Source organism: Salmo trutta, chromosome 26 (assembly GCF_901001165.1).
Source record: "Salmo trutta chromosome 26, fSalTru1.1, whole genome shotgun sequence".
In the NCBI taxonomy this organism is placed as follows: domain Eukaryota; kingdom Metazoa; phylum Chordata; class Actinopteri; order Salmoniformes; family Salmonidae; genus Salmo; species Salmo trutta.
In genome coordinates this window covers 28,028,948-28,053,360 of record NC_042982.1, presented here as the reverse complement: position 1 = coordinate 28,053,360, position 24,413 = coordinate 28,028,948, and the positions used below count along the sequence as shown (strand labels likewise).

At 45.3% G+C, this 24,413-nt stretch overlaps 1 protein-coding gene across 2 annotated transcripts in view; it reads left to right on the top strand.

Moving 5' to 3' along the window:
- Nucleotides 1-6,501: 6,501 nt before the first annotated feature.
- The window catches only part of LOC115163577 (kinase suppressor of Ras 1), a 68,620-nt gene continuing 50,708 nt past the window's right edge, over nt 6,502-24,413 (top strand). The window contains exon 1 of one of the 2 annotated variants that reach the window (XM_029715569.1): nt 6,502-6,919. In XM_029715569.1, coding sequence (XP_029571429.1) covers nt 6,785-6,919 — 135 coding nt within the window. In that variant the 5' untranslated portion in view covers nt 6,502-6,784. The remainder of the gene's footprint in view (nt 6,920-24,413) is intronic. The other variant, XM_029715570.1, reaches the window with a different exon arrangement.

Genomic DNA, 24,413 nt, shown 5'->3' with positions numbered 1-24,413 from the left:
AGACCTGGACTAAAGCATCCGCCAACTCCTGGACAGTCTGTGGTGCAACGTGGCGTTGGTGGATGGAGCGAGACATGATGTCCCAGATGTGCTCAATTGGATTCAGGTCTGGGGAACGGGCGGGCAAGTCCATAGCATCAATGCCTTCCTCTTGCAGGAACTGCTGACACACTCCAGCCACATGAGGTCTAGCATTGTCTTGCATTAGGAGGAACCCAGGGCCAACCGCACCAGCATATGGTCTCACAAGGGGTCTGAGGATCTCATCTCGGTACCTAATGGCAGTCAGGCTACCTCTGGCGAGCACATGGAGGGCTGTGCGGCCCCCCAAAGAAATGCCACCCCACACCATGACTGACCCACCGCCAAACCAGTCATGCTGGAGGATATTGCAGGCAGCAGGCAGCAGAACGTTCTCCACGGCGTCTCCAGACTCTGTCACGTCTGTCACATGTGCTCAGTGTGAACCTGCTTTCATCTGTGAAGAGCACAGGGCGCCAGTGGCGAATTTGCCAATCTTGGTGTTCTCTGGCAAATGCCAAACGTCCTGCACGGTGTTGGGCTGTAAGCACAACCCCCATCTGTGGACGTCGGGCCATCATACCACCCTCATGGAGTCTGTTTCTGACCGTTTGAGCAGACACATGCACATTTGTGGCCTGCTGGAGGTCATTTTGCAGAGCTCTGGCAGTGCTTCTCCTGCTCCTCCTTGCACAAAGGCGGAGGTAGCGGTCCTGCTGCTGGGTTGTTGCCCTCCTACGGCCTCCTCCACGTCTCCTGATGTACTGGCCTGTCTCCTGGTAGCGCCTCCATGCTCTGGACACTACGCTGACAGACACAGCAAACCTTCTTGCCACAGCTCGCATTGATGTGCCATCCTGGATGAGCTGCACTACCTGAGCCACTTGTGTGGGTTGTAGACTCCGTCTCATGCTACCACTAGAGTGAAAGCACTGCCAGCATTCAAAAGTAACCAAAACATCAGCCAGGAAGCATAGGAACTGAGAAGTGGTCTGTGGTCACCACCTACAGAACCACTCCTTTATTGGGGGTGTCTTGCTAATTGCCTATAATTTCCACCTGTTGTCTATTCCATTTGCACAACAGCATGTGAAATTTATTGTCAATCAGTGTTGCTTCCTAAGTGGACAGTTTGATTTCACAGAAGTGTGATTGACTTGGAGTTACATTGTGTTGTTTAAGTGTTCCCTTTATTTTTTTGAGCAGTGTGTATATCTTTGTTCTCTCTGCATTGTTGGGAAGGGCCCGAAAGTAAGCATTTCACTATTAGTCTACACATGTTGTTTACAAATTAGATTTTATTTAATTGCTCCTGTAAGTCTCTTTGGATAAGAACTTCTGCTAACTTACGTAGCCCTTTTCTTGCAGTCGAATGACCAAAGCTTGTTATTCATATTTTTAATAATTCTATAATGAATCAACTCTGGTGTTTCTATGTCAAACGGTTTTGTTATATTTCAGTCTTCTGTGATGTATATAAAGTGTAATATTGGGATGTAAACTGGTAATTGAAGACACTTCAACTCTATATCTGACACGGTACAGGTGTCTTCTTTTTTATAAACCCATAACCATGAGGTGTGAGGTGTATACTTTTACTTTAAAGTAGGTTTGTTTGACTACCAAGAAACACTGATTTAGCCCACTGCAGTAATTAAATGTAAATTAATAGGTTACTTAATAAAAGCTAAATTGCTGTTCACAGGTCTCTTACATTAGGGGCTAAGGAGGAGAATGTGTGTCACTCAGGGCTCATTGTGTCTGTTCATCCTCTCTGACGTAAGCACATGTAAACAGTGGTTCAGTACATGCTGCTTGCTCTGCCTGCCTGTCTGCTTTATATCTGTCTTCCAAGGGGAAATACAGCGTAGACAGCAGTGAGTGAGAGAGCAAGTGGTATGTGGAAGCTTTGGTGTGCTGTGTTGTCAGTTGGTGTTTTTAATCAGAGAAAGGTGAAACAGACACAGTGTATGTGTGAGAGTAATCAATCCAAAGCACACGTATTATGGCTATAGCTTCTTTAGTTAGCTCTTGAGTATTCTACTGCATCTCGCCTAGAAGGGACATTCCAGGCAGCCTTTATTGCAGTCATAATGCACAGGGCCCAGTTTTTCAGAAGTTGTCTACTGTAAAACTTAAATTAATAGCCCGGGCATTTATTTGATTAAATCCCTGTACACATTAAGACAGGCTTCTATTTGAACCAGGTGTCTATTTCCTTAATACGCATTTGCTCATTTGCATAGTTAATTGTCTAAGTCCAGCATTCACTTCCAGCATTTTAATAAATTTCCTGCAATAATGTGTTGTCATTTACACACTGTCATGTTTCTTTTGTCTTAGTATGCCTCTATTTCACAAAAAGTATTATTTTTCTTGTAATGGAGACGCAGGGAGTCAGCTGCAGGACAACGCCGGCCAGGGCACGGTCGAGAAGCGGGCAGGTCCGGTCAGCGAAAGTGGAAATCTCGGATGAGGTTGGGATCTAGAATGTCATCCACCGGAACCCAACACTGCTCCTCTGGACAGTAACCTTCCCAGTCCTACAGCTACTGGAGCCGACCCCCACGACATCGAGAGTCCAGGAGGGATCTGACAGCATGTCCAGGGGAGGTGGAGGGGTGTCGTGGGGGGCGACATCAGCCAGGGGACCAGGAACCACCGGCCTGAGGAGGGAAACGTGAAAAGAGGGTGAGATCTGGTAGTTTGTGGGAAGCTGTAATCAGTATGTTACCTCATTGACCCTCTGGAGGATTTTGAATTGCCCCACAAACCTGGGGCTCAGCTTTAGGCAGGGCAGGCGGAGTGGGAGGTTCCTGGTGGAGAGACGAGATCAACAGGATGGAACACAGGCGATCAACAGGATGGAACACAGGAGCCTCACTGCGGTGGCGATCCGCCTGCACCTTCTGGCAGTCAGACAGCGCGTTGGAGCCTCACGTGGCCAGCGTTCCAAACTTCTTTGGTGCGCCGGAACCACTCGTACACCACAGGGGCTTCGGTCTGGCTCGGGGTCCACAGGGCCAGGGCCGGCTGGTATGCCAGGACACACTGGAAGGAAGACAGCCCGGTGGAGGAGTGACGAACTGAGTTCTGGGCGTACTCTGCCCAGGGAAGGAACCGGGTCCACTCCCCCTGCCGGTCCCAACAGTGACTCCTCAGGAATCTCCCCAGCTCCTGGTTGGTCCTCTTCACCTGCCCGTTGGACTGAGGCCGGTACCCGGATGTAAGGCTGACCATGACCCCCAGCTTCTTCATGAAGGCTTTCCATACTCGTGACGTGAATTGGGGACAGGACCCCAGTTGGTACCGGAAGACCTGGAGAGTGCTAGGTAGACCAGAGAGAGGGAGAAAACAAAAGGATTTGGAGAATCTGTCCACAACAACCATAACAGTGGTGAAACCATCAGACAGGGGAAGATCAGTCACAAAATCTATAGACAGATGGGACCAAGGCCGCTCAGGCACTGGGAGGGGAAGGAGTTACTCTGCTGGGGCATGCCAGGAAGACTTGGTTTGAGCACATACTGAGCAGGAATTGATGTAGCGGGCGACGTCCTGCGCAAAGGTGGGCCACCAGCACTTAATGGAGATGGATTGAGCGGGTCGGGCGATACCTTGGTGTCCAGCGGCAAGGGACATGTGCGCCCAGGTCAATAGCCGATCCCTTACCTCGGTAAGAATGTGGGTGCTCTCCGGAGGACAGGTAGCAGGCGCAGGTTCCCTCTCTAGAGCCTGGCATATGTCCACGTCTATGTCCCAAAGCACAGGCGCAACGATTCGGGAGGGCAGTATGATGGGCTCCCTCAGGACCGGAACCTCTCCCGAATCGTGGAGACGTGACAGGGAATCGGCTTTGATGTTCTTTGAACCTGGGTGGTATGACAGGGTCCTCCTGCTGTAGTTGGAGTAGTTGCTCACCCCCCTCTCTGCCCTCCCGTGGATGATCGAAGACTCCTCTGAACAGAGCCATGAACCTCCCATAGGAACCCAGCTCCTCCTCTCTCCCAGATGGCCGTATCCCACTCAGCAGTGAAATAACCAGGGCAACCTCTCGGGGACCTCTCGGGGGTGGGGGCTCCCGTTTGATGAGCAAAATAGAGGGAGCACTGGAGGAGGAAGCCACTGCATTTGGATGGAGTCCCATCATATTTGTCCAGAAGAGACAAACGGGCATCGTTGACCTGGGCAGACTGCTGAATGGGCTGGGGTGCTGGCTCGCTGGGTTGACTCATGGTAGAAGATCCTCCGCTCGTTGTGGGTGGCGCCCTTTGAGGAAGATTTAGACGTTGAAGAACGCAGAGGACCTCATCCATAGTCGTCCCCAGTTGCGCCATCTGGTCATGGTGTTGGCGAAGTAGTTCCCCCTGTTCGCCGACCATCTGGGAGATGTCTCATTTGGCTGCTGCTTTCATTCTGTGAGGTAGTATTCTGTAATGGAGATGCAGGGAGTCAGGAAGCAAGTGCAGTTGTTGAGTTTACTTCACCTTTATCTAGCACTCCGTTGTATCACCCATTAGGCAGTATTGTTTCCTGTTTTCATGTTTAGACACTATTCCTGTTTTTGTATTCATTCTATGTTCGTTCCTATTAATCAGGGAGTGATGGAGTCCAGCTGTACCTCATGATGGGGCGCATGTGTGCTTAATGATGGTTGCCAGGTGTGTGTAATGATGCTTGCCAGGACCGGTGGTTAGTAGACCGGCAATGTTGAGCGCCGGAGCGGGAGTAGAGGTGACATTAATTATTTTCCTTTTTGACTGTGCATTTGTGGTAGTGCTTACTTTCGCCACTGGATGGCGCTCAACCTATTTCTGGTGGTCTGTACTTCCGAAATTGTTAACTGGTGGAGGCTGGTGGGAGGAGCTATAGGAGGACAGGCTCATTGGCTGTAATGGAATAAATGGAACGGAGTCAAATGTCTATTCCTGCCATGACAATGAGCCCATCCTCCTATAGCTCCTCTCACCAGCCTCCACTGATGTTGACTGTTGAAAAGATGACACCATACTGGATGGCCGCAGTTTTGTGCGCTCCGACCCAATTTTCTATTTTGTCATTCTTTTGGTGTTCATTTGTACTTTATTTTCACAAAATGTATCCGCTATCATTTCTTATAACCGACACGAAATGTTGAACATCAGATCGGCAGTTACTTACCTCAATTCTGGATTTAGCTCTGACTTTTACTCATCAGCCCTGGGCTCTTTCTGTAATTCTGACCCAATCTTTGATGTATCCAAGAGGAAACGCCGGTGTTACAGAGGCAAAAGCAGGAGTCCTGGCGAGATTAAGGTGAAGGGAAAACTGGCCCCCTATACCCTCCATTCTTTTGACCAAGATGGGTGAACAATCTTGGCCAATAGAATCACTTGATAATAAGGCGGATGACCTCCGATCACAGAGTTGTTACCAATGGGATTCTCATAGCTGCAATATTCTCTGCTTTTCTGAGGTACCCCCCATGGCTATCCAACTCGATGGATTCTCCATTCCCGAGTGGACAGGACAGGGAAGTCAGGGATATTGACAGTGGGAGGGGTTTTCCTCTTCATCAACAACAAATGGTGTGCCGACTAGAGTGCAGTGGAAGTCTTGACCCGTTGTTGACCCTTGGAATACCTGATGGTCAAATGCCGACCCTTCTACCTCCTGAGTGGGTTTTAGGCTATTATTGTCTCAGGACAAGAAAAATAACAAGCTGGCAGTTAACAAACTGTACAAGGCTTTCTTTGTTGTGATGCCCAACTTCCATCAACACGTCTCCTTCGCTACTAGGGGCAATAAAGGCTTTATCACACCCGGCCTTGATCGGGAGTCCCATAGGGTGGCGCACAATTGGCCCAGTGTTGTCCGGGTTAGGGGAGGTTTGGCCGGAGTAGGCTGTCATTGTACAATAATAATTTGTTCTTAACTGACTTGCCTAGTTAAATAAAGTATTTTACTTGTATTTTTGCACTCTCTATGCACACTCACAGGACTCTACACACACACACACACACACACACACATACACATACACACACACGCACACACACTCACATACAATCTTCAGATACGCTGCTGCTGCTCTGTTTATCATATATCCCGATCCCTAGTCACCCAGTATCCAGTATAATATGCATATTAATCTCTCATGGCTCAAAGTGGAGGAGGGATTGACTTCATCACTACTTGTTTTTGTAAGAAGTATTGACATGCTGAATGCATGAGCTGTTTATATAAACTACTATAAACTACTACGCATTGCTGGTTTTAGAGCTTGCAAGAAAGGCATTTAATTGTACTTGTGTATGATATAGCAATCGTCTTGTGAATATTTCTATATCTTATTATATATCCTGATAGGATAAACAGTTCTCCAGGAGTTGTGAGATATGATCTTCTGGAGCAGTGTGAAAGAGGTTAAAAGACGACCTGGAACGCGGCCACTCTGTCAAACACCGTGCATAAGTAAACTACGTAGCTCTTGAGAATACACGGAACCCACGGTGTGCTAAGTGAAGTGACAGACAGCTAAGACTTTAAAGGTTTTAAATGAACTGTTCTATTCGTTTTGTTTGCAGCTCTTGGGAGTCTATTACTAAATGTAGATTATTTGTTTGTATGTGTTCCTGTAGCGTGCCTACTTTTTAACTGTCCAAACTCAACCCAACCTGTCAAGCCGTGCCAATGACGAGGAATGGATAGTGTGCCAGTCAAAGGTGGAAGGATGGTTTAAAGTAATTAACTATCGGACGGGGACAGTGAAGGCGGCGCAGCGATGGACAAGGACGCACTCCGTCAGTGCGAACTCATCCAGAATATGATCGAGATCTCCATCTCTAGTTTACAAGGACTCCGAACCAAATGCGCTGCATTGAGCGACCTCACGCAGAAAGAAATACGCACTTTGGAGGTACAGTATGGTCAGCATAGCCATAACATACACTTCGACAGTTATCATAATAAACTTCACCTTATTGGTGTGTGTGTTTGTGTGAGCGAGAGAGAGAGACAGTGGAACATTACACTCTTTGATGTGTGTTGTGCCCATGATATAGGCTACTAGATTGGTTTTTATATAGAAAATAATAGACATTGCGAGCACACCACATTCTTAAAATAAATACAAATGATACAGTGATATCGTGCATATCGCGCTGGCCCATAGATGAACAGTCTGATGTGCTGTATTCCTATAGCAGGTACAGTTGAAGTCGGAAGTTTACATACACCTTTACCAAATACATTTAAACTCAGTTTTTCACAATTCCTGGCATTTAATCAGAGTAAAAATTCCCTGTCTTAGGTCAGTTAGGATCACCACTTTATTTTAAGAATGTGAAATGTCAGAATAATAGTAGAGAGAATTATTTATTTCAGCTTTATTTCTTTCATCACATTACCAGTGGGTCAGAAGTTTACATTCACTCAATTAGTATTCAGTAGTGTAACCAATGTGAAATGGCTAGTTAGTTAGCGGTGGTGCGCGCTAATAGCATTTCAATCAGTGACGTCACTCGCTCTGAGACTTGAAGTAGGATTTCCCCTTGCTGCTTTTGTGGCGCGGTGGGTAACAATGCTTCGTGGGGTGTCAGTTGGTGATGTGTGCAAGGGTCCCTGGTTCGAGCCCGGGTTGGGGCGAAGAGAGGGACGGAACCTACACTGTTACAGTAGCATTGCCTTTAAATTGTTTAACTTGGGTCAAACGTTTTGGGTAGCCTTCCACAAGCTTCCCACAATAAATTGTGTGAATTTTGGACCATTCCTCCTGACAGAGCTGGTGTAACTGTGTCAGGTTTGTAGGCCTCCTTGCTTGCACATGCTTTTTCAGTTCTGCCCACAAATTGTCTATGGGATTGAGGTCAGGGCTTTGTGACGGCCACTCCAATACCTTGACTTTGATGTCCTTAGGCCATTTTGCCACACTTTGGAAGTATGCTTGGGGTCATTGTCCATTTGGAAGACCCATTTGCAACCAAGCTTTAACTTCCTGACTGATGTCATGAGATGTTGCTTCAATATATCCACATAATTTTCCTGCCTCATGATGCCATCTATTTTGCGAAGTGCACCAGTCCCTCCTGCAGCAAACCACCCCCACAACATGATGCTGCCACCCCCGTGCTTCACGGTTGGGGTGGTGTTCTTTGGCTTGCAAGCCTCCCCCTTTTTCCTCCAAACATAACGATGGTCATTATGGCCAAACAGTTCTATTTTTGTTTCATCAGACCAGAGGACATTCCTCCAAAAAGTACAAACTTTGGCCCCATGTGCAGTTGCAAACTGAGGTCTGGCTTTTTTATGGTGGTTTTGGAGCAGTGGATTGTTCCTTGCTGAGCGGCCTTTCAGGTTATGTCGATATACAACTAATTTTACTCTGGATATAGATACTTTTGTACCTGTTTCCTCCAGCATCTTCACAAGGTCTTTTTCTGTTGTTCTGGGATCGATTTGCACAGAACATGTCTCCTTCCTGAGCGGTATGACGGCTGCGTGGTCCCATGGTGTTTATACTTGCGTATTATTGTTTGTACAGATGAACGTGGTACCTTCAGGCGTTTGGAAATTGCTCCCAAGGATGAACCAGACTTGTGGAGGTCTACATTTTTTATTCTGAGGTCTTGGCTGATGTCCCCATGATGTCAAGCAAAGAGGCACTGAGTTTGTTAACAAGAAATTTGTGCAGTGGTTGAGAAACGATTTTTAATGACTCGTGTATGTAAACTTCCAACTTCAACTGTAGATATTCCATTAAAAAAATCAGCCGTTTCCAGGTACAATTGTCATTTACAACATTAACAATGTCTACACTGTATTTCTGATCCATTTGATGTTATTTTAGTGGACAAAAATGTTTTGCTTTTCTTTCAAAAACAAGGACAGTGTCCCCAAACTTTTGAACAGTAGTGTAAATGTTATGATTATTTATTTGTGTCGTTCCAAATGTCTGAATAAAAAATTACAATTCGTGCACAATGGTGGCTGAAGGCTGGGTTCGCCCAGGGAGCCATACAAGCTAGAACCGCCACTGGTGTAAGCGGCTGTCAAAAGGAGCGGACCAAAGTGCAACGTGTGTTTCGTTCCACATATTTATTATTACCGTGAAAGTTTGCAAATACACCATTAACTTGAAACAACAAACCGTGACGCAGAGGAGAAACAAACACTACTCACAAATAATCACCCACAAAAACAGGTGGGACAAACATCAGCTTAAATATGACCTCCAATTAGAGGAGATGATGACCAGCTGCCTCTAATTGGAGAGCACCGTACCGTGGACCGTCGCTGCAGGCTCCATACCGTGGATCATCACTGGAGGCTTCGTGCCATGGATTATCACTACAGGCTCTGGGCCATGGCTCATCACTGGAGGCTTCGTGCCATGGATTATCACTGGAGCCTTCGGACCATTGATCATCACTGGAGGCTTCCTACGGGGAGCTGGAACTGGTCTCACCGGACTGGGGAGACGCACAGGAGACTGGGTGCTCAGAGCAGGCACAGGGTATACTGGGCCGTGGAGGCACACTGGAGGTCTGGAGCTTAGGGCTGGCACACCCCGTCCTGGCTGGATGGTTATTTGAGCCCAGCAAGGGCGGAGCGCTGGCACAGGACGAACTGGGCTGCGCAGGTGAACGGGGGGGTACCGTGCGTAGAGCAGGTGCAGGATAACCTGGGCCGAAGAAACGCACTGGAGACCAGATAGGCTGAGCCGGCGTACTTCTTCCTGGCAGACGGCCAACTCTAGCACGGCAACGGTGAGGAGCTTGCACCGAGCGCACCGGGCTGTGAGTGCGCCCTGCGACACAGTGCGCATCACCGCATAACACTGCTTGCTCGGTCACTCGCTCCCCACGGTAAGCACGGGGAGTTGGCTCAGGTCTCCAACCTGACTCTGCCAATCTCCCCGTGTGCCCCCCCCAAAAATGTTTTTTGGGGGTGCCTCTCGCACTTGCCTCTTGGTAGATATAGCGCCTCGTAGTATCGCCGCTCCGCTCTTGCTGCCTCGATCTCCTCCTTAGGACGGCGATACTCCCCAGCCTGCCTCCAGGGTCCTTTCCCGTCCAATATCTCCTCCCAAGTCCATTTGTCCTGCTGATCCATACCACACTGCTTGGTCCTTTGGTGGTGGGTGATTCTGTCACGCCTGTCAAAAGGAGCGGACCAAAGTGCAGCGTGTGTTTCGTTCCACACATTTATTATTACCTTGAAACGTTTGCAAATACACCAATAACTTGAAACAACAAAACAACAAACCGTGGCGCAGAGGAGAAACAAACACTACTCCCAAATAATCACCCACAAAAACAGGTGGGACAAACATCAGCTTAAATATGACCTCCAATTAGAGACAACGACGACCTCTAATTGGAGATCATACCAAACAAAACCAACATAGAAATACAAAACTAGAAACTGAACATAGAAATACAAAACAAAGACAAACATCCCCTGTCACGCCCTGACCTACTCTACCATAGAAAATAACAACTTACTATGGTCAGGACGTGACAACGGCCTGTATTGTGTTTACAATGGATATTGCAGACGAGTAGCACTGTCCTATGCTGTCATTGCCTTAAAGTGATGGATAAAGGACTCTGACCACAAGATGTAGATGTTGTCTGTCAGGACAGGACAGATGTGTGGGGGGTTGGGATAGGCTAGATTTGAGCGTTGCTGGACACCAGATGATGAAGAAATGGAGAGATGTTTGGTGCTGCCTGAAACATTTTTCTTATGTAATTGCAGAAGTGGTGTTGTGTTTCCGACTGGTTTTCAACTTCCTCATATTAGCTGCAGTGAAGTAGGCTAACTATATTTATTCCTCAACTTTTCTAATATTAAAATGCACATTGCTTCGCTTTACAACCGGAGTAGCCTGGCTGGCATGAAAATGAACCTGTGGGAAAAGCGTCCTACGCATGTCATGTATTTTTTACCCTGCCCCTGTTCCGACAAGTGCATGATAATGGCCCGTCCTAAATGAAAACTCATTTCACACATATATTATTTAGTATATGTGAAGACAAGATTACATTGAGAATAGTCTGATGGGTGACTATATTATCACTTGTGAATGATGCTCAGCGTGTGCAGTCTAAGGCAATAAAGAGCGCATGCCTTTTTTTGCTACTTTTTCAAATCATAGTGGCATGCATCATGTAGCCTCGCCCATAGGCCTATATGTTTTGACAAGGTTTGTAATCACAACTAAAGTGGACAAATAAAAAGTGTTATACAAATCAAAACCACCCTTTGCCTTGATGACAGCTTTACTTGTGTAGCCCACAGCCATATGGCATATCCAGATTAGGGATAAGGATGACTCAGAATATGCTGTTCTGTTCTTCTGAATTAGGCTACATTTTCTTCACGTAATGTTTCTTTAGACCTTCCTAAAATACATAATGGGTTTATTGTGATGGTGTAGGCTAAGTTAAATGGATTTATTACACTTAATTAGACTTTTGTAGATGTTCCGAAGGTCCGCATCAGTGGCTTCTAGGCTCTGCGTGGGAGCCAAGGAATGCTAAACATGTTTATGTTCATTAACGTTACTCTGAGACCGGCAGTTATTTGCATGACAATCACCGGCCGACAAAATGTCATGACCGCCACAGCCCTAGTGCTACTGTGACCTTATTACAGAGCCCTGTGACTCCTTCAGTCTAAAGTTAAATCTACAGACTGACCACACCTAATTAATAGCCCTCATCTGATTTCCATACACTAACTAATGTTCCGGTGGTCAGCTTCTACTCTGTAATCAGATCTGGCAACCCAGGGATGGACATGGCCCGTATTATCTCTATTGATCATCATTTTTCAGAGATTTTTACTTTTGAGTCTCTCTCCCACTTCATTGGTAAGATCATAGAAGTGCTAGTTTGATCATTTTGAAGATTTTCCTAAGCAGCAGCTACGGTGAAGTCAGTGGAAGAAACAGAAATACAAAATGATAGGTGGTGTGGTGTCAGGAAACTCCCATGTGGTTTTGCAAACGATCTGTCCCCCCCTTTCATCTTTCTTTCCCTCTGTCTTGTTCGCTTTCTCCTTCCTTTCTTGACCTTTTCGCTCGCACTCTTTGTCACATCTATCACTGTTTCCTTTGCCTTCACTAAGACGCACACAAATGTTTTTTCCACAGATGGAAAAAATGTGGATACTGTGGTATTTTTCATAACCGCAATATACAGTACAAGCACAGCTTCAAGATATGAACTGGGATAGTGGCTGAGAATTATACCTTAAACCACTATCATCCCACCCCCACGCAGGCTTTGTCTGGTACATAGAGACTAACATTGAAAGGTTGAGCACTGGCAGCCAAGGCCACCTCCTTTATTCTATCAGTGAAAAGGCCCTTCCCTTGGGTCATTGTCACACACAATACACACAATTTGGTTACATACACTGTGGTAAAACAGGTGGGCACAGATACGTGCTGCCTGTCTGCCCCATGGACCCACTCATCGGGCCCCACCCCTTGCTGAGTGTCAATGCCATGTAACAGAGCTGGGAGATGGAGAGAAAGATAGACAGTGAATAACGGCGAGCGCCACAGTGGAACGAGGCCAGGCGTTGTCTGGTGCAAACCAACACCGCCTGGCTTACTCTAGTCGCTCAGTCAAGTGCATCAAATCAACTACGGCCATTCTCTGATAGGGAGAGAGACAGGAGGGCATTCAGAGACAGTCTCCCTCAGACTGGTCTAGTGCTGATAAAACTTTCATGTTGTTCCAGTGAGCACACGGCAAGCGGTACCTGAGTGCCAAGTCTAGGTTCAAAAGGCTCCTTAACAGCTTCTACCCCCAAGCCGTTAGACTGCTAAACAGTTAATCAAATGGCTATCCAGACTATTTGCATTGACCCCCTTTTTACGCTGCTGCTACTTGCTGTTTATTATCTATGCATAGTCACTTTACCCCTACCTACATGTACATATGATCTGAATTACCTCGACTAAGCCGTACCCACGCACATTTACTCAGTACCGGTACCCCCTTTATATAGCCTAATTTTTGGTATTTTATTGTGTAACTTTTTTTGTTACTTTATTTTATTATTATTTATATTTTTTAGCAAATGTTTTCTTTAAAAAAGTCTGCATTGTTGTTTAAGGGCTTGTAAGTAAGCATTTCACGGTGCATATGACAAATACAATTTGATTTGATTTGACTAGGCCAGGCTCCCTAAAACCTACCAGGGCCATCAGTGTTTGAAGATGGGAGCTTACACATGAACTAAAACATCTAGATTTACAGTTGCAGCTTTTGGGGTAAGAGGTAAGTTAAAATCCGGCTTTGAAAAAACGAAATACTTAAAACACTGCCCTATTAAATTCAGCTCCAAAAAGTGCTAGAAGTAATGTTTGTGGCTGGACAGAGGGGTAAGACTAGAAGTAATGTTTGTGGCTGGACAGAGGGGTAAGACTAGAAGTAATGTTTGTGGCTGGACAGAGGGGTAAGACTAGAAGTAATGTTTGTGGCTGGACAGAGGGGTAAGACTAGAAGTAATGTTTGTGGCTGGACAGAGGGGTAAGACTAGAAGTAATTATTGTGACTGGACAGAGGGGTAAGACTAGAAGTAATTATTGTGACTGGACAGAGGGGTAAGACTAGAAGTAATTATTGTGACTGGACAGAGGGGTAAGACTAGAAGTAATTATTGTGACTGGACAGAGGGGTAAGACTAGAAGTAATTATTGTGACTGGACAGAGGGGTAAGACTAGAAGTAATTATTGTGACTGGACAGAGGGGTAAGACTAGAAGTAATTATTGTGACTGGACAGAGGGGTAAGACTAGAAGTAATTATTGTGACTGGACAGAGGGGTAAGACTAGAAGTAATTATTGTGACTGGACAGAGGGGTAAGACTAGAAGTAATTATTGTGACTGGACAGAGGGGTAAGACTAGAAGTAATTATTGTGACTGGACAGAGGGGTAAGACTAGAAGTAATTATTGTGACTGGACAGAGGGGTAAGACTAGAAGTAATTATTGTGACTGGACAGAGGGGTAAGACTAGAAGTAATTATTGTGACTGGACAGAGGGGTAAGACTAGAAGTAATTATTGTGACTGGACAGAGGGGTAAGACTAGAAGTAATTATTGTGACTGGACAGAGGGGTAAGACTAGAAGTAATTATTGTGACTGGACAGAGGGGTAAGACTAGAAGTAATTATTGTGACTGGACAGAGGGGTAAGACTAGAAGTAATTATTGTGACTGGACAGAGGGGTAAGACTAGAAGTAATTATTGTGACTGGACAGAGGGGTAAGACTAGAAGTAATTATTGTGACTGGACAGAGGGGTAAGACTAGAAGTAATTATTGTGACTGGACAGAGGGGTAAGACTAGAAGTAATTATTGTGACTGGACAGAGGGGTAAGACTAGAAGTAATTATTGTGACTGGACAGAGGGGTAAGACTAGAAGTAATTATTGTGACTGGACAGAGGGGTAAGACTAGAAGTAATTATTGTGACTGGACAGAGGGGTGGGGTAAGACTAGAAGTAATTATTGTGACTGGACAGAGGGGTAAGACTAGAAGTAATTATTGTGACTGGACAGAGGGGTAAGACTAGAAGTAATTATTGTGACTGGACAGAGGGGTAAGACTAGAAGTAATTATTGTGACTGGACAGAGGGGTAAGACTAGAAGTAATTATTGTGACTGGACAGAGGGGTAAGACTAGAAGTAATTATTGTGACTGGACAGAGGGGTAAGACTAGAAGTAATTATTGTGACTGGACAGAGGGGTAAGACTAGAAGTAATTATTGTGACTGGACAGAGGGGTAAGACTAGAAGTAATTATTGTGACTGGACAGAGGGGTAAGACTAGAAGTAATTATTGTGACTGGACAGAGGGGTAAGACTAGAAGTAATTATTGTGACTGGACAGAGGGGTAAGACTAGAAGTAATTATTGTGACTGGACAGAGGGGTAAGACTAGAAGTAATTATTGTGGCTGGACAGAGGGGTAAGACTAGAAGTAATTATTGTGACTGGACAGAGGGGTAAGACTAGAAGTAATTATTGTGACTGGACAGAGGGGTAAGACTAGAAGTAATTATTGTGACTGGACAGAGGGGTAAGACTAGAAGTAATTATTGTGGCTGGACAGAGGGGTAAGACTAGAAGTAATTATTGTGACTGGACAGAGGGGTAAGACTAGAAGTAATTATTGTGACTGGACAGAGGGGTAAGACTAGAAGTAATTATTGTGACTGGACAGAGGGGTAAGACTAGAAGTAATTATTGTGACTGAACAGAGGGGTAAGACTAGAAGTAATTATTGTGACTGGACAGAGGGGTAAGACTAGAAGTAATTATTGTGACTGGACAGAGGGGTAAGACTAGAAGTAATTATTGTGGCTGGACAGAGGGGTAAGACTAGAAGTAATTATTGTGACTGGACAGAGGGGTAAGACTAGAAGTAATTATTGTGGCTGGACAGAGGGGTAAGACTAGAAGTAATTATTGTGGCTGGACAGAGGGGTAAGACTAGAAGTAATTATTGTGACTGGACAGAGGGGTAAGACTAGAAGTAATTATTGTGACTGGACAGAGGGGTAAGACTAGAAGTAATTATTGTGACTGGACAGAGGGGTAAGACTAGAAGTAATTATTGTGACTGGACAGAGGGGTAAGACTAGAAGTAATTATTGTGACTGGACAGAGGGGTAGACTAGAATTGTGCTGACAGAGGGGTAAGACTAGAAGTAATTATTGTGACTGGACAGAGGGGTAAGACTAGAAGTAATTATTGTGACTGGACAGAGGGGTAAGACTAGAAGTAATTATTGTGACTGGACAGAGGGGTAAGACTAGAAGTAATTATTGTGACTGGACAGAGGGGTAAGACTAGAAGTAATTATTGTGACTGGACAGAGGGGTAAGACTAGAAGTAATTATTGTGGCTGGACAGAGGGGTAAGACTAGAAGTAATTATTGTGACTGGACAGAGGGGTAAGACTAGAAGTAATTATTGTGACTGGACAGAGGGGTAAGACTAGAAGTAATTATTGTGACTGGACAGAGGGGTAAGACTAGAAGTAATTATTGTGACTGGACAGAGGGGTAAGACTAGAAGTAATTATTGTGACTGGACAGAGGGGTAAGACTAGAAGTAATTATTGTGACTGGACAGAGGGGTAAGACTAGAAGTAATTATTGTGACTGGACAGAGGGGTAAGACTAGAAGTAATTATTGTGACTGGACAGAGGGGTAAGACTAGAAGTAATTATTGTGACTGGACAGAGGGGTAAGACTAGAAGTAATTATTGTGACTGGACAGAGGGGTAAGACTAGAAGTAATTATTGTGACTGGACAGAGGGGTAAGACTAGAAGTAATTATTGTGACTGGACAGAGGGGTAAGACCAGAAGTAATTATTGTGACTGGACAGAGGGGTAAGACTAGAAGTAATTATTGTGACTGGACAGAGGGGTAAGACTAGAAGTAATTATTGTGACTGGACAGAGGGGTAAGACTAGAAGTAATTATTGTGACTGGACAGAGGGGTAAGACTAGAAGTAATTATTGTGACTGGACAGAGGGGTAAGACTAGAAGTAATTATTGTGGCTGGACAGAGGGGTAAGACTAGAAGTAATTATTGTGACTGGACAGAGGGGTAAGACTAGAAGTAATTATTGTGACTGGACAGAGGGGTAAGACTAGAAGTAATTATTGTGACTGGACAGAGGGGTAAGACTAGAAGTAATTATTGTGACTGGACAGAGGGGTAAGACTAGAAGTAATTATTGTGACTGGACAGAGGGGTAAGACTAGAAGTAATTATTGTGACTGGACAGAGGGGTAAGACTAGAAGTAATTATTGTGACTGGACAGAGGGGTAAGACTAGAAGTAATTATTGTGACTGGACAGAGGGGTAAGACTAGAAGTAATTATTGTGACTGGACAGAGGGATTCTTTCAGAAAGTATTCAGACCCCTTACTTTACAGCCTTATTCTAAAATTGATTAAGTATATATTCTTTCTCAGCAATCTACTCACAATACCACATAATGACAAAGCTAAATCAGGTTTTTAGACTTTTCAAATGTATAATAAAAAAAAACAGAAAAACCTTATTTACATAAGTATTCAGACCCTTTGCTATGAGACTCGAAATTGAGCTCAGGTGCATCCTGTTTCCATTGATCATCCTTGAGATGGGAGTGCCCCTGTGGTAATTCCAATTGATTGGACATGATTTAGAAAGGCACACACCTGTCTATATAAGGTCCCACAGTTGAAGGTGCATGTCAGAGCAAAAACCAAGCCATGAGGTCCGTAGAGCTCTGAGACAGGATTGTGTTGAGGCACAGATCTGGGGAAGGGTACTAAAAAATGTCTGCAGCATTGAAGGTCCCCAAGAACACAGTGGCCTCAATCATTCTTAAATGGAAGAAGTTTGGAACCACCAAGTCTCTTCCTAGAGTTGGCCGCCCTGCCAAACTGAGCAATCAGGGGAGAAGGGCCTTGGTCAGGGAGGCGAATAAGAACGCAATGGTCACTCTGACCCGATGGTCACTCTGACAGAGACCATCTCTGCGACAATCCACCAATCAGGCCTTTATGGTAGAGTAGCCAGACGGAAGCCACTCCTCAGTAAAAGGCATATGACAGCCCACTTGGAGTTTGCCAAAAGGCACCTAAAGACTCTCAGACCATGGGAAACAATTTTTTTAGATTTTTTTTATTTCACCTGTATTTAACCAGGTAGGCCAGTTGAGAACAAGTTCTCATTTACAACTGCGACCTGACCAAGATAAAGTAAAGCAGTGCGACAAAAACAACAACACAGAGTTACACATAAACAAACATACAGTCAATAACACAATAGAAAAATCTATGTACAGTGTGTGCAAATGTAGAAGAGTAGGGAGGTAGGCAATAAATAGGCCATAGAGGCAAAATAATTGCAAGAAACAAGATTCTCTGGTCTGATGAAACCAAGATCGAAGTCTTTGGCCTGAATACCAAACAACACATCTGGAAGAAACCTGGCACCATCCCTACGGTGAAACATGGTCGTGGCAGCGTCATGCTGTGGGGATGTTTTTCAGTGGCAGGGACTGGGAGACTAGACAGGATCGAGGAAAAGATGAACGGAGCAAAGTACAGAGAGATCCTTGATGAAAACCTGCTCCAGAGCACTCAGGACCTCAGACTGGGGCAAAGGTTCACCTTCTAATTGGACAATGACCCTAAGCACACAGCCAAGACAACACAGGAGTGACTTCGGGACAAGTCTCGTATGGCTCAGTTGGTAGAGCATGGTGTTTGCAATGCCAGGGTTGTGGGTTCGCTTCCCACGGGGGACCAGTATGGATTTAAAAAAAAAATGAAATGTATGCATTCACTACTGTAAGTCGCTCTGGATAAGAGCGTCTGCTAAATGACTAAAATGTAATGTAAATGTAAGTCTCTGAATGTCCTTGAGTGGCCCAGTCAGAGCCTGGACTTGAACCTGATCGAACATCTCTGGAGAGACCTGAAAATAGCTGTGCAGCAACACTCCCCATTCAACCTGACAGAGCTTGAGAGGACCTGCTGAGAAGATTGGTAGAAACTCCCCAAATACAGGTGTGCCAAGCTTGTAGCGACATACCCAAGAAGAATCGAGGCAGCGTTGTGGGTTCGATTCCCACGGGGGACCAGTACGGAGAAGAAAAAAAATTATGAAATGTATGCATTCACTACTGTAAGTCGCTATGGATAAGAGCGTCTGCTAAATGACTAAAATGTAATGTAAATGTAATCGCTGCCAAAATACTGATTAAACACTTATGTAAATGTCATATTTCCGTTTATTTTATTTTATACATTGACAAACATTTCTAAAAACCTGTTATTGTGTGAAGATTGATGAGAAAAAAAATACAATTTAATAATCCATTTTAGAATAAGGCTGTAATGTCAAATCAAATGAAATTGTATTTGTCAAATACACATGGTTAGCAGATGTTGATTCGAGTGTAGTGAAATGCTTGTGCTTCTAGTTCCGACCATGCAGTAATATCTAACAACTAATCTAACCTAACAATTTCACAACAACTACCTTATACACACAAGTGTAAAGGAATGAAAAAAATATGTACATAAAAATATATGAATGAGCGATGGCCGAACTGCATAGGCAAGATGCAGTAGATGGTATAGAGTACAGTATATACATATAAGATGAGTAATGTAGGGTATGTAAACATTATATAAAGTGGCATTGTTTAAAGTGGCTAGTGATACATTTATTACATCAATTTTTTCATTATTAAAGTGGCTAGAGATGAGTCAGTATGTTGGCAGCAGCCACTCAATGTTAGTGATGGCTGTTTAACAGTCTGATGGCCTTGAGATAAAAGCTGTTTTTCAGTCTCTTGGTCCCCGCTTTGATGCACCTGTACTGACCTCGCCTTCTGGATGATAGCGGGGTGAACAGGCAGTGGCTCGGGTGGTTGTTGTCCTTGATGATCTTTTTGGCCTTTTTGTGACATCGGGTGATGTAGGTGTCCTGGAGGGCAGGTAGTTTGCCCCCGGTGATGCGTTGTGCAGACCTCACTACCCTCTGGAGAGCCTTACGGTTGTGGGCGGATCAGTTGCCGTACCAGGCGATGATACAGCCCGACAGGATGCTCTCGATTGTGCATCTGTAAAAGTTTGTGAGTGTTTTTGGTGACAAGCTGAATTTCTTCAGCCTCCTGAGGTTGAAGAGGCGCTGCTGCGCCTTCTTCACCATGCTGTCTGTGTGGGTGGACCATTTCAGTTTGTCCGTGATGTGTACACCGAGGAACTTAAAACTTTCCACCTTCTCCACTACTGTCCCGTCAATATCGATAGGGGGCTGCTCCCTCTGCTGTTTCCTGAAGTCCACTATCATCTCCTTTGTTTTGTTGACATTGAGTGTGAGGTTATTTTCCTGACACCACACTCCGAGGGCCCTCACCTCCTCCCTGTAGGCCATCTCGTCGTTGTTGGTAATCAAACCTACCACTGTAGTGTCGTCTGCAAACTTGATGATTGAGTTGGAGGCGTGCATGGCCACGCAGTCATAGGTGAACAGGGAGTACAGGAGAAGGCTGAGAACGCACCCTTGTGGGGCCCCAGTGTTGAGAATCAGTGGGGTGGAGATGTTGTTACCTACCATCACCACCTGGGAGTGGCCTGTCAGGAAGTCCAGGACCCAGTTTCACAGGGTGGGGTCGAGACCCAGGGTCTCGAGCTTAATGACGACTTTGGAGGGTACTATGGTGTTAAATGCTGAGCTGTAGTCGATGAACAGCATTCTTACATACGTATTCCTCTTGTCTAGATGGGTGAGGGCAGTGTGATTGCGACTGCGTCGTCTGTGGACCTATTGGGGCGGTAAGCAAATTGGAGTGGGTCTAGGGTGTCAGGTAGGGTGGAGGTGATATGGTCCTTGACTAGTCTCTCAAAGCACTTAATGATGATGGAAGTGAGTGCTACGGGGCGATAGTCATTTACCTCAGTTACCTTAGCTTTCTTGGGAACAGGAACAATGGTGGCCCTCTTGAAGCATGTGGGAACAGCAGACTGGGATAAGGATTGATTGAATATGTCCGTAAACACACCAGCCAGCTGGTCTGCGCATGCTCTGAGGACGCGGCTGGGGATGCCGTCTGGGCCGGCAGCTTTGCGAGGGTTAACACGTTTAAATGTTTTACTCACGTTGGCTGCAGTGAAGGAGAGCCCACAGGTTTTGGTAGCGGGTCGTGTCAGTGGCACTGTATTGTCCTCAAAGCGAGCAAAGAAGTTGTTTAGTTTGCCTGGGAGCAAGACATCGTGGTCCGCAACGGGGCTGGTTTTCCTTTTGTAGTCCGTGATTGACTGTAGACCCTGCCACATACAGTGAGGGAAAAAAGTATTTGATCCCCTGCTGATTTTGTACGTTTGCCCACTGACAAAGAAATGATCAGTCTATAATTTTAATGGTAGGTTTATTTGAACAGTGAGAGAGAGAATAACAACAAAATAATCCAGAAAAACGCATGTCAAAAATGTTATAATTGATTTGCATTTTAATGAGGGAAATAAGTATTTGACCCCCTCTCAATCAGAAAGATTTCTGGCTCAGGTGTCTTTTATACAGGTAACGAGCTGAGATTAGGAGCACACTCTTAAAGGGAGTGCTCCTAATCTCAGTTTGTTACCTGTATAAAAGACACCTGTCCACAGAAGCAATCAATCAATCAGATTCCAAACTCTCCACCATGGCCAAGACCAAAGAGCTCTCCAAGGATGTCAGGGACAAGATTGTAGACCTACACAAGGCTGGAATGGGCTACAAAACCATCGCCAAGCAATTTGGTGAGAAGGTGACAACAGTTGGTGCGATTATTCGCAAATGGAAGAAACACAAAAGAACTGTCGATCTCCCTCGGCCTGGGGCTCCATGCAAGATCTCACCTCGTGGAGTTGCAATGATCATGAGAACGGTGAGGAATCAGCCCAGAACTACACGGGAGGATCTTGTGAATGATCTCAAGGCAGCTGGGACCATAGTCACTAAGAAAACAATTGGTAACACACTACGCCGTGAAGGACTGAAATCCTGCAGCGCCCGCAAAGTTCCCCTGCTTAAGAAAGCACATATACATGCCCGTCTGAAGTTTGCCAATGAACATCTGAATGATGCAGAGGACAACTGGGTGAAAGTGTTGTGGTCAGATGAGACCAAAATTTAGCTCTTTGGCATCAACTCAACTCGCCGTGTTTGGAGAAGGAGGAATGCTGCCTATGACCCCAAGAACACCATCTCCACCGTCAAACATGGAGGTGAAAACATTATGCTTTGGGGGTGTTTTTCTGCTAAGGGGACAGGACCACTTCACCGCATCATTTGACGGGGCCATGTACTGTCAAATCTTGGGTGAGAACCTCCTTCCCTCAGCCAGCGCATTGGATGGGTATTCAGCATGACAATGACCCAAAACACACGGCCAAGGCAACAAAGGAGTGGCTCAAGAAGAAGCACATTAAGGTCCTGGAGTGGACTAGCCAGTCTCCAGACCTTAATCCCATAGAAAATCTGTGGAGGGAGCTGAAGGTTCGAGTTGCCAAACGTCAGCCTCGAAACCTTAATGACTTGGAGAAGATCTGCAAAGAGGAGTGGGACAAAATCCCTCCTGAGATGGTGGCCAACTACAAGAAAGGTCTGACCTCTGTGATTGCCAACAAGGGTTTTGCCACCAAGTACTAAGTCATGTTTTGCAGAGGGGTCAAATACTTATTTCCCTCATTAAAATGCAAATCATTTTATAACATTTTTGACATGCATTTTTCTGGATTTTTTTGTTGTTATTCTGTCTCTCACTGTTCAAATAAACCTACCATTAAAATTATAGACTGATAATTTCTTTGTCAGTGGGCAAATGTACAAAATCAGCAGGGGATCAAATACTTTTTTCCCTCACTGTACCTCTCGTGTCTGTGCTGTTGAATTGCGACTCTACTTTGTCTCTATACTGACGCTTAGCTTGTTTGATTGCCTTGCGGAGGGAATAGTTACACTGTTTGTATTCGGTCATGTTTTCGGTCCCCTTGCCCTGATTAAAAGCAGTGGTTCGCGCTTTCAGTTTTGCGCGAATGCTGCCATCAATCCACGGTTTCTGGTTGGGGAATGTTTTAATAGATGCTGTGGGTACAACATCACCAATGCACTTGCTAATATACTCGCTCACCGAATCAGCGTATTCATCAATGTTATTGTCCAACGCTATGCGGAACATATCCCAGTCCACGTGATCGAAGCAATCTTGAAGCGTGGAATTCGATTGGTCGGACCAGCGTTGAACAGACCTGACCACGGGCGCATCCTGTTTTAGTCTATAGGCTGGGAGCAACAAAATGGAGTCGTGGTCAGATTTACCGAAAGGAGGGCGGGGGAGGTCTTCATATGCGTCGCGGAAGTTAGAATAACAATGATCCAGGGTTTTGCCAGCCCGGGTCGCACATTCGATATGCTGATCAAATTTAGGGAGCCTTGTTTTCAGATTAGCCTTGTGAAGAAATCAGGTGGCTGTACCGACTCTGATGACGTATCCCGAGTGAGCCATGTTTCCGTGAAACAAAGAACATAACAATCTCTGATGTCTCTCTGGAAAGCAACCCTTGCTCGGATTTCGTCTACCTTGTTGTCAAGAGACTGGACATTGGCGAGTCGTATGCTCGGGAGCGGTGCGCGATCTGCCTGTCTACGGAGCCTGACCAGAAGACCGCTCTGTCTGCCCCTTCTGCGGCGCCGTTGTTTTGGGTCGCCGGCTGGGATCCGATCCATTGTCCTGGGTGGTGGACCAAACCGAGGATCCGCTTTGGGAAAGTCGTATTCCTGGTCGTAATGTTGGTGAGTTGACATTGCTCTTATATCCAATAGTTCCTCACGACTTTTGTGGTCCACACCCCCATTAGTGTTGCCCATCCTTGCTCTAACTGGTCTATCGCCCATAATCTCATCTTTGACATAAACGGATTCTGCCATTGGTGGCTGCAGGGTTTCCATGGCGCTCAGTTGTCATGGCAGTGGCACAGGCCGACGCCCCCATGATAAAAATTGCTCTGTGTTCCTTTTGAGTTTGTATGTAATGAGGACTATTTGCTGTTAGCTGCTCTGAGTGGAGAACTGTTAAAAACACAGTAAGTCAAAGATGAACTGAAACTGTCCCCTCCCTCTCTACCTTCTCTGTTAAGGAGGTAGGAGTGCATATCAATATTCTACAGAGGCTTTTTCTCCTCGTTTCCTCTCCTTCATCAAAATTCTACATTCATGTTCTTGAGAGTTTTTAACACTGAGGTGCTTCTGAGACAAAGTTGTCCTTTTTAAGGCCTGAGAGTACAAAACATTAGGAACACCTTCCTAATATGGAGTAACACCCCCCCACCCCTTTTGCCCTCAGAACAGCCTCAATTCGTTGGGGCATGGACTCGACAAGGTGTAGAAAAAACGTTCCACAGAGATGCTGGCCAGTGTTGACTCCAATGCTTCCCACAGTTGTGTCAAGTTGTGTCTTTTGGGTGGTGGGCCATTCTTGATACACACGGGAAACGGTTGAGCGTGAAAGCCCAGCAACGTTGCAGTTCTTGACACAAACTGTTGTGCATGGCACCTAATACCATACCCCATTCAAAGGCACTTAAATCTTGTGTCTTGCCCATTCACCCTCTGAATGGCACACATACACAATCCATGTCTCAATTGTATCAAGGCTTAAAAATTCTTCTTTAACCTGTCTCCTGTCCTTCACCTTAACTGATTGAAGTGGATTTAATAAGTGACATCAATAAGGGATCATGGCTTTCCCTTGGTCAGTCTATGTCATGGAAAGAGCAGGTGTTCTCATCTACACTCAGTGGATCTCTCTCTCCCTCTCTCT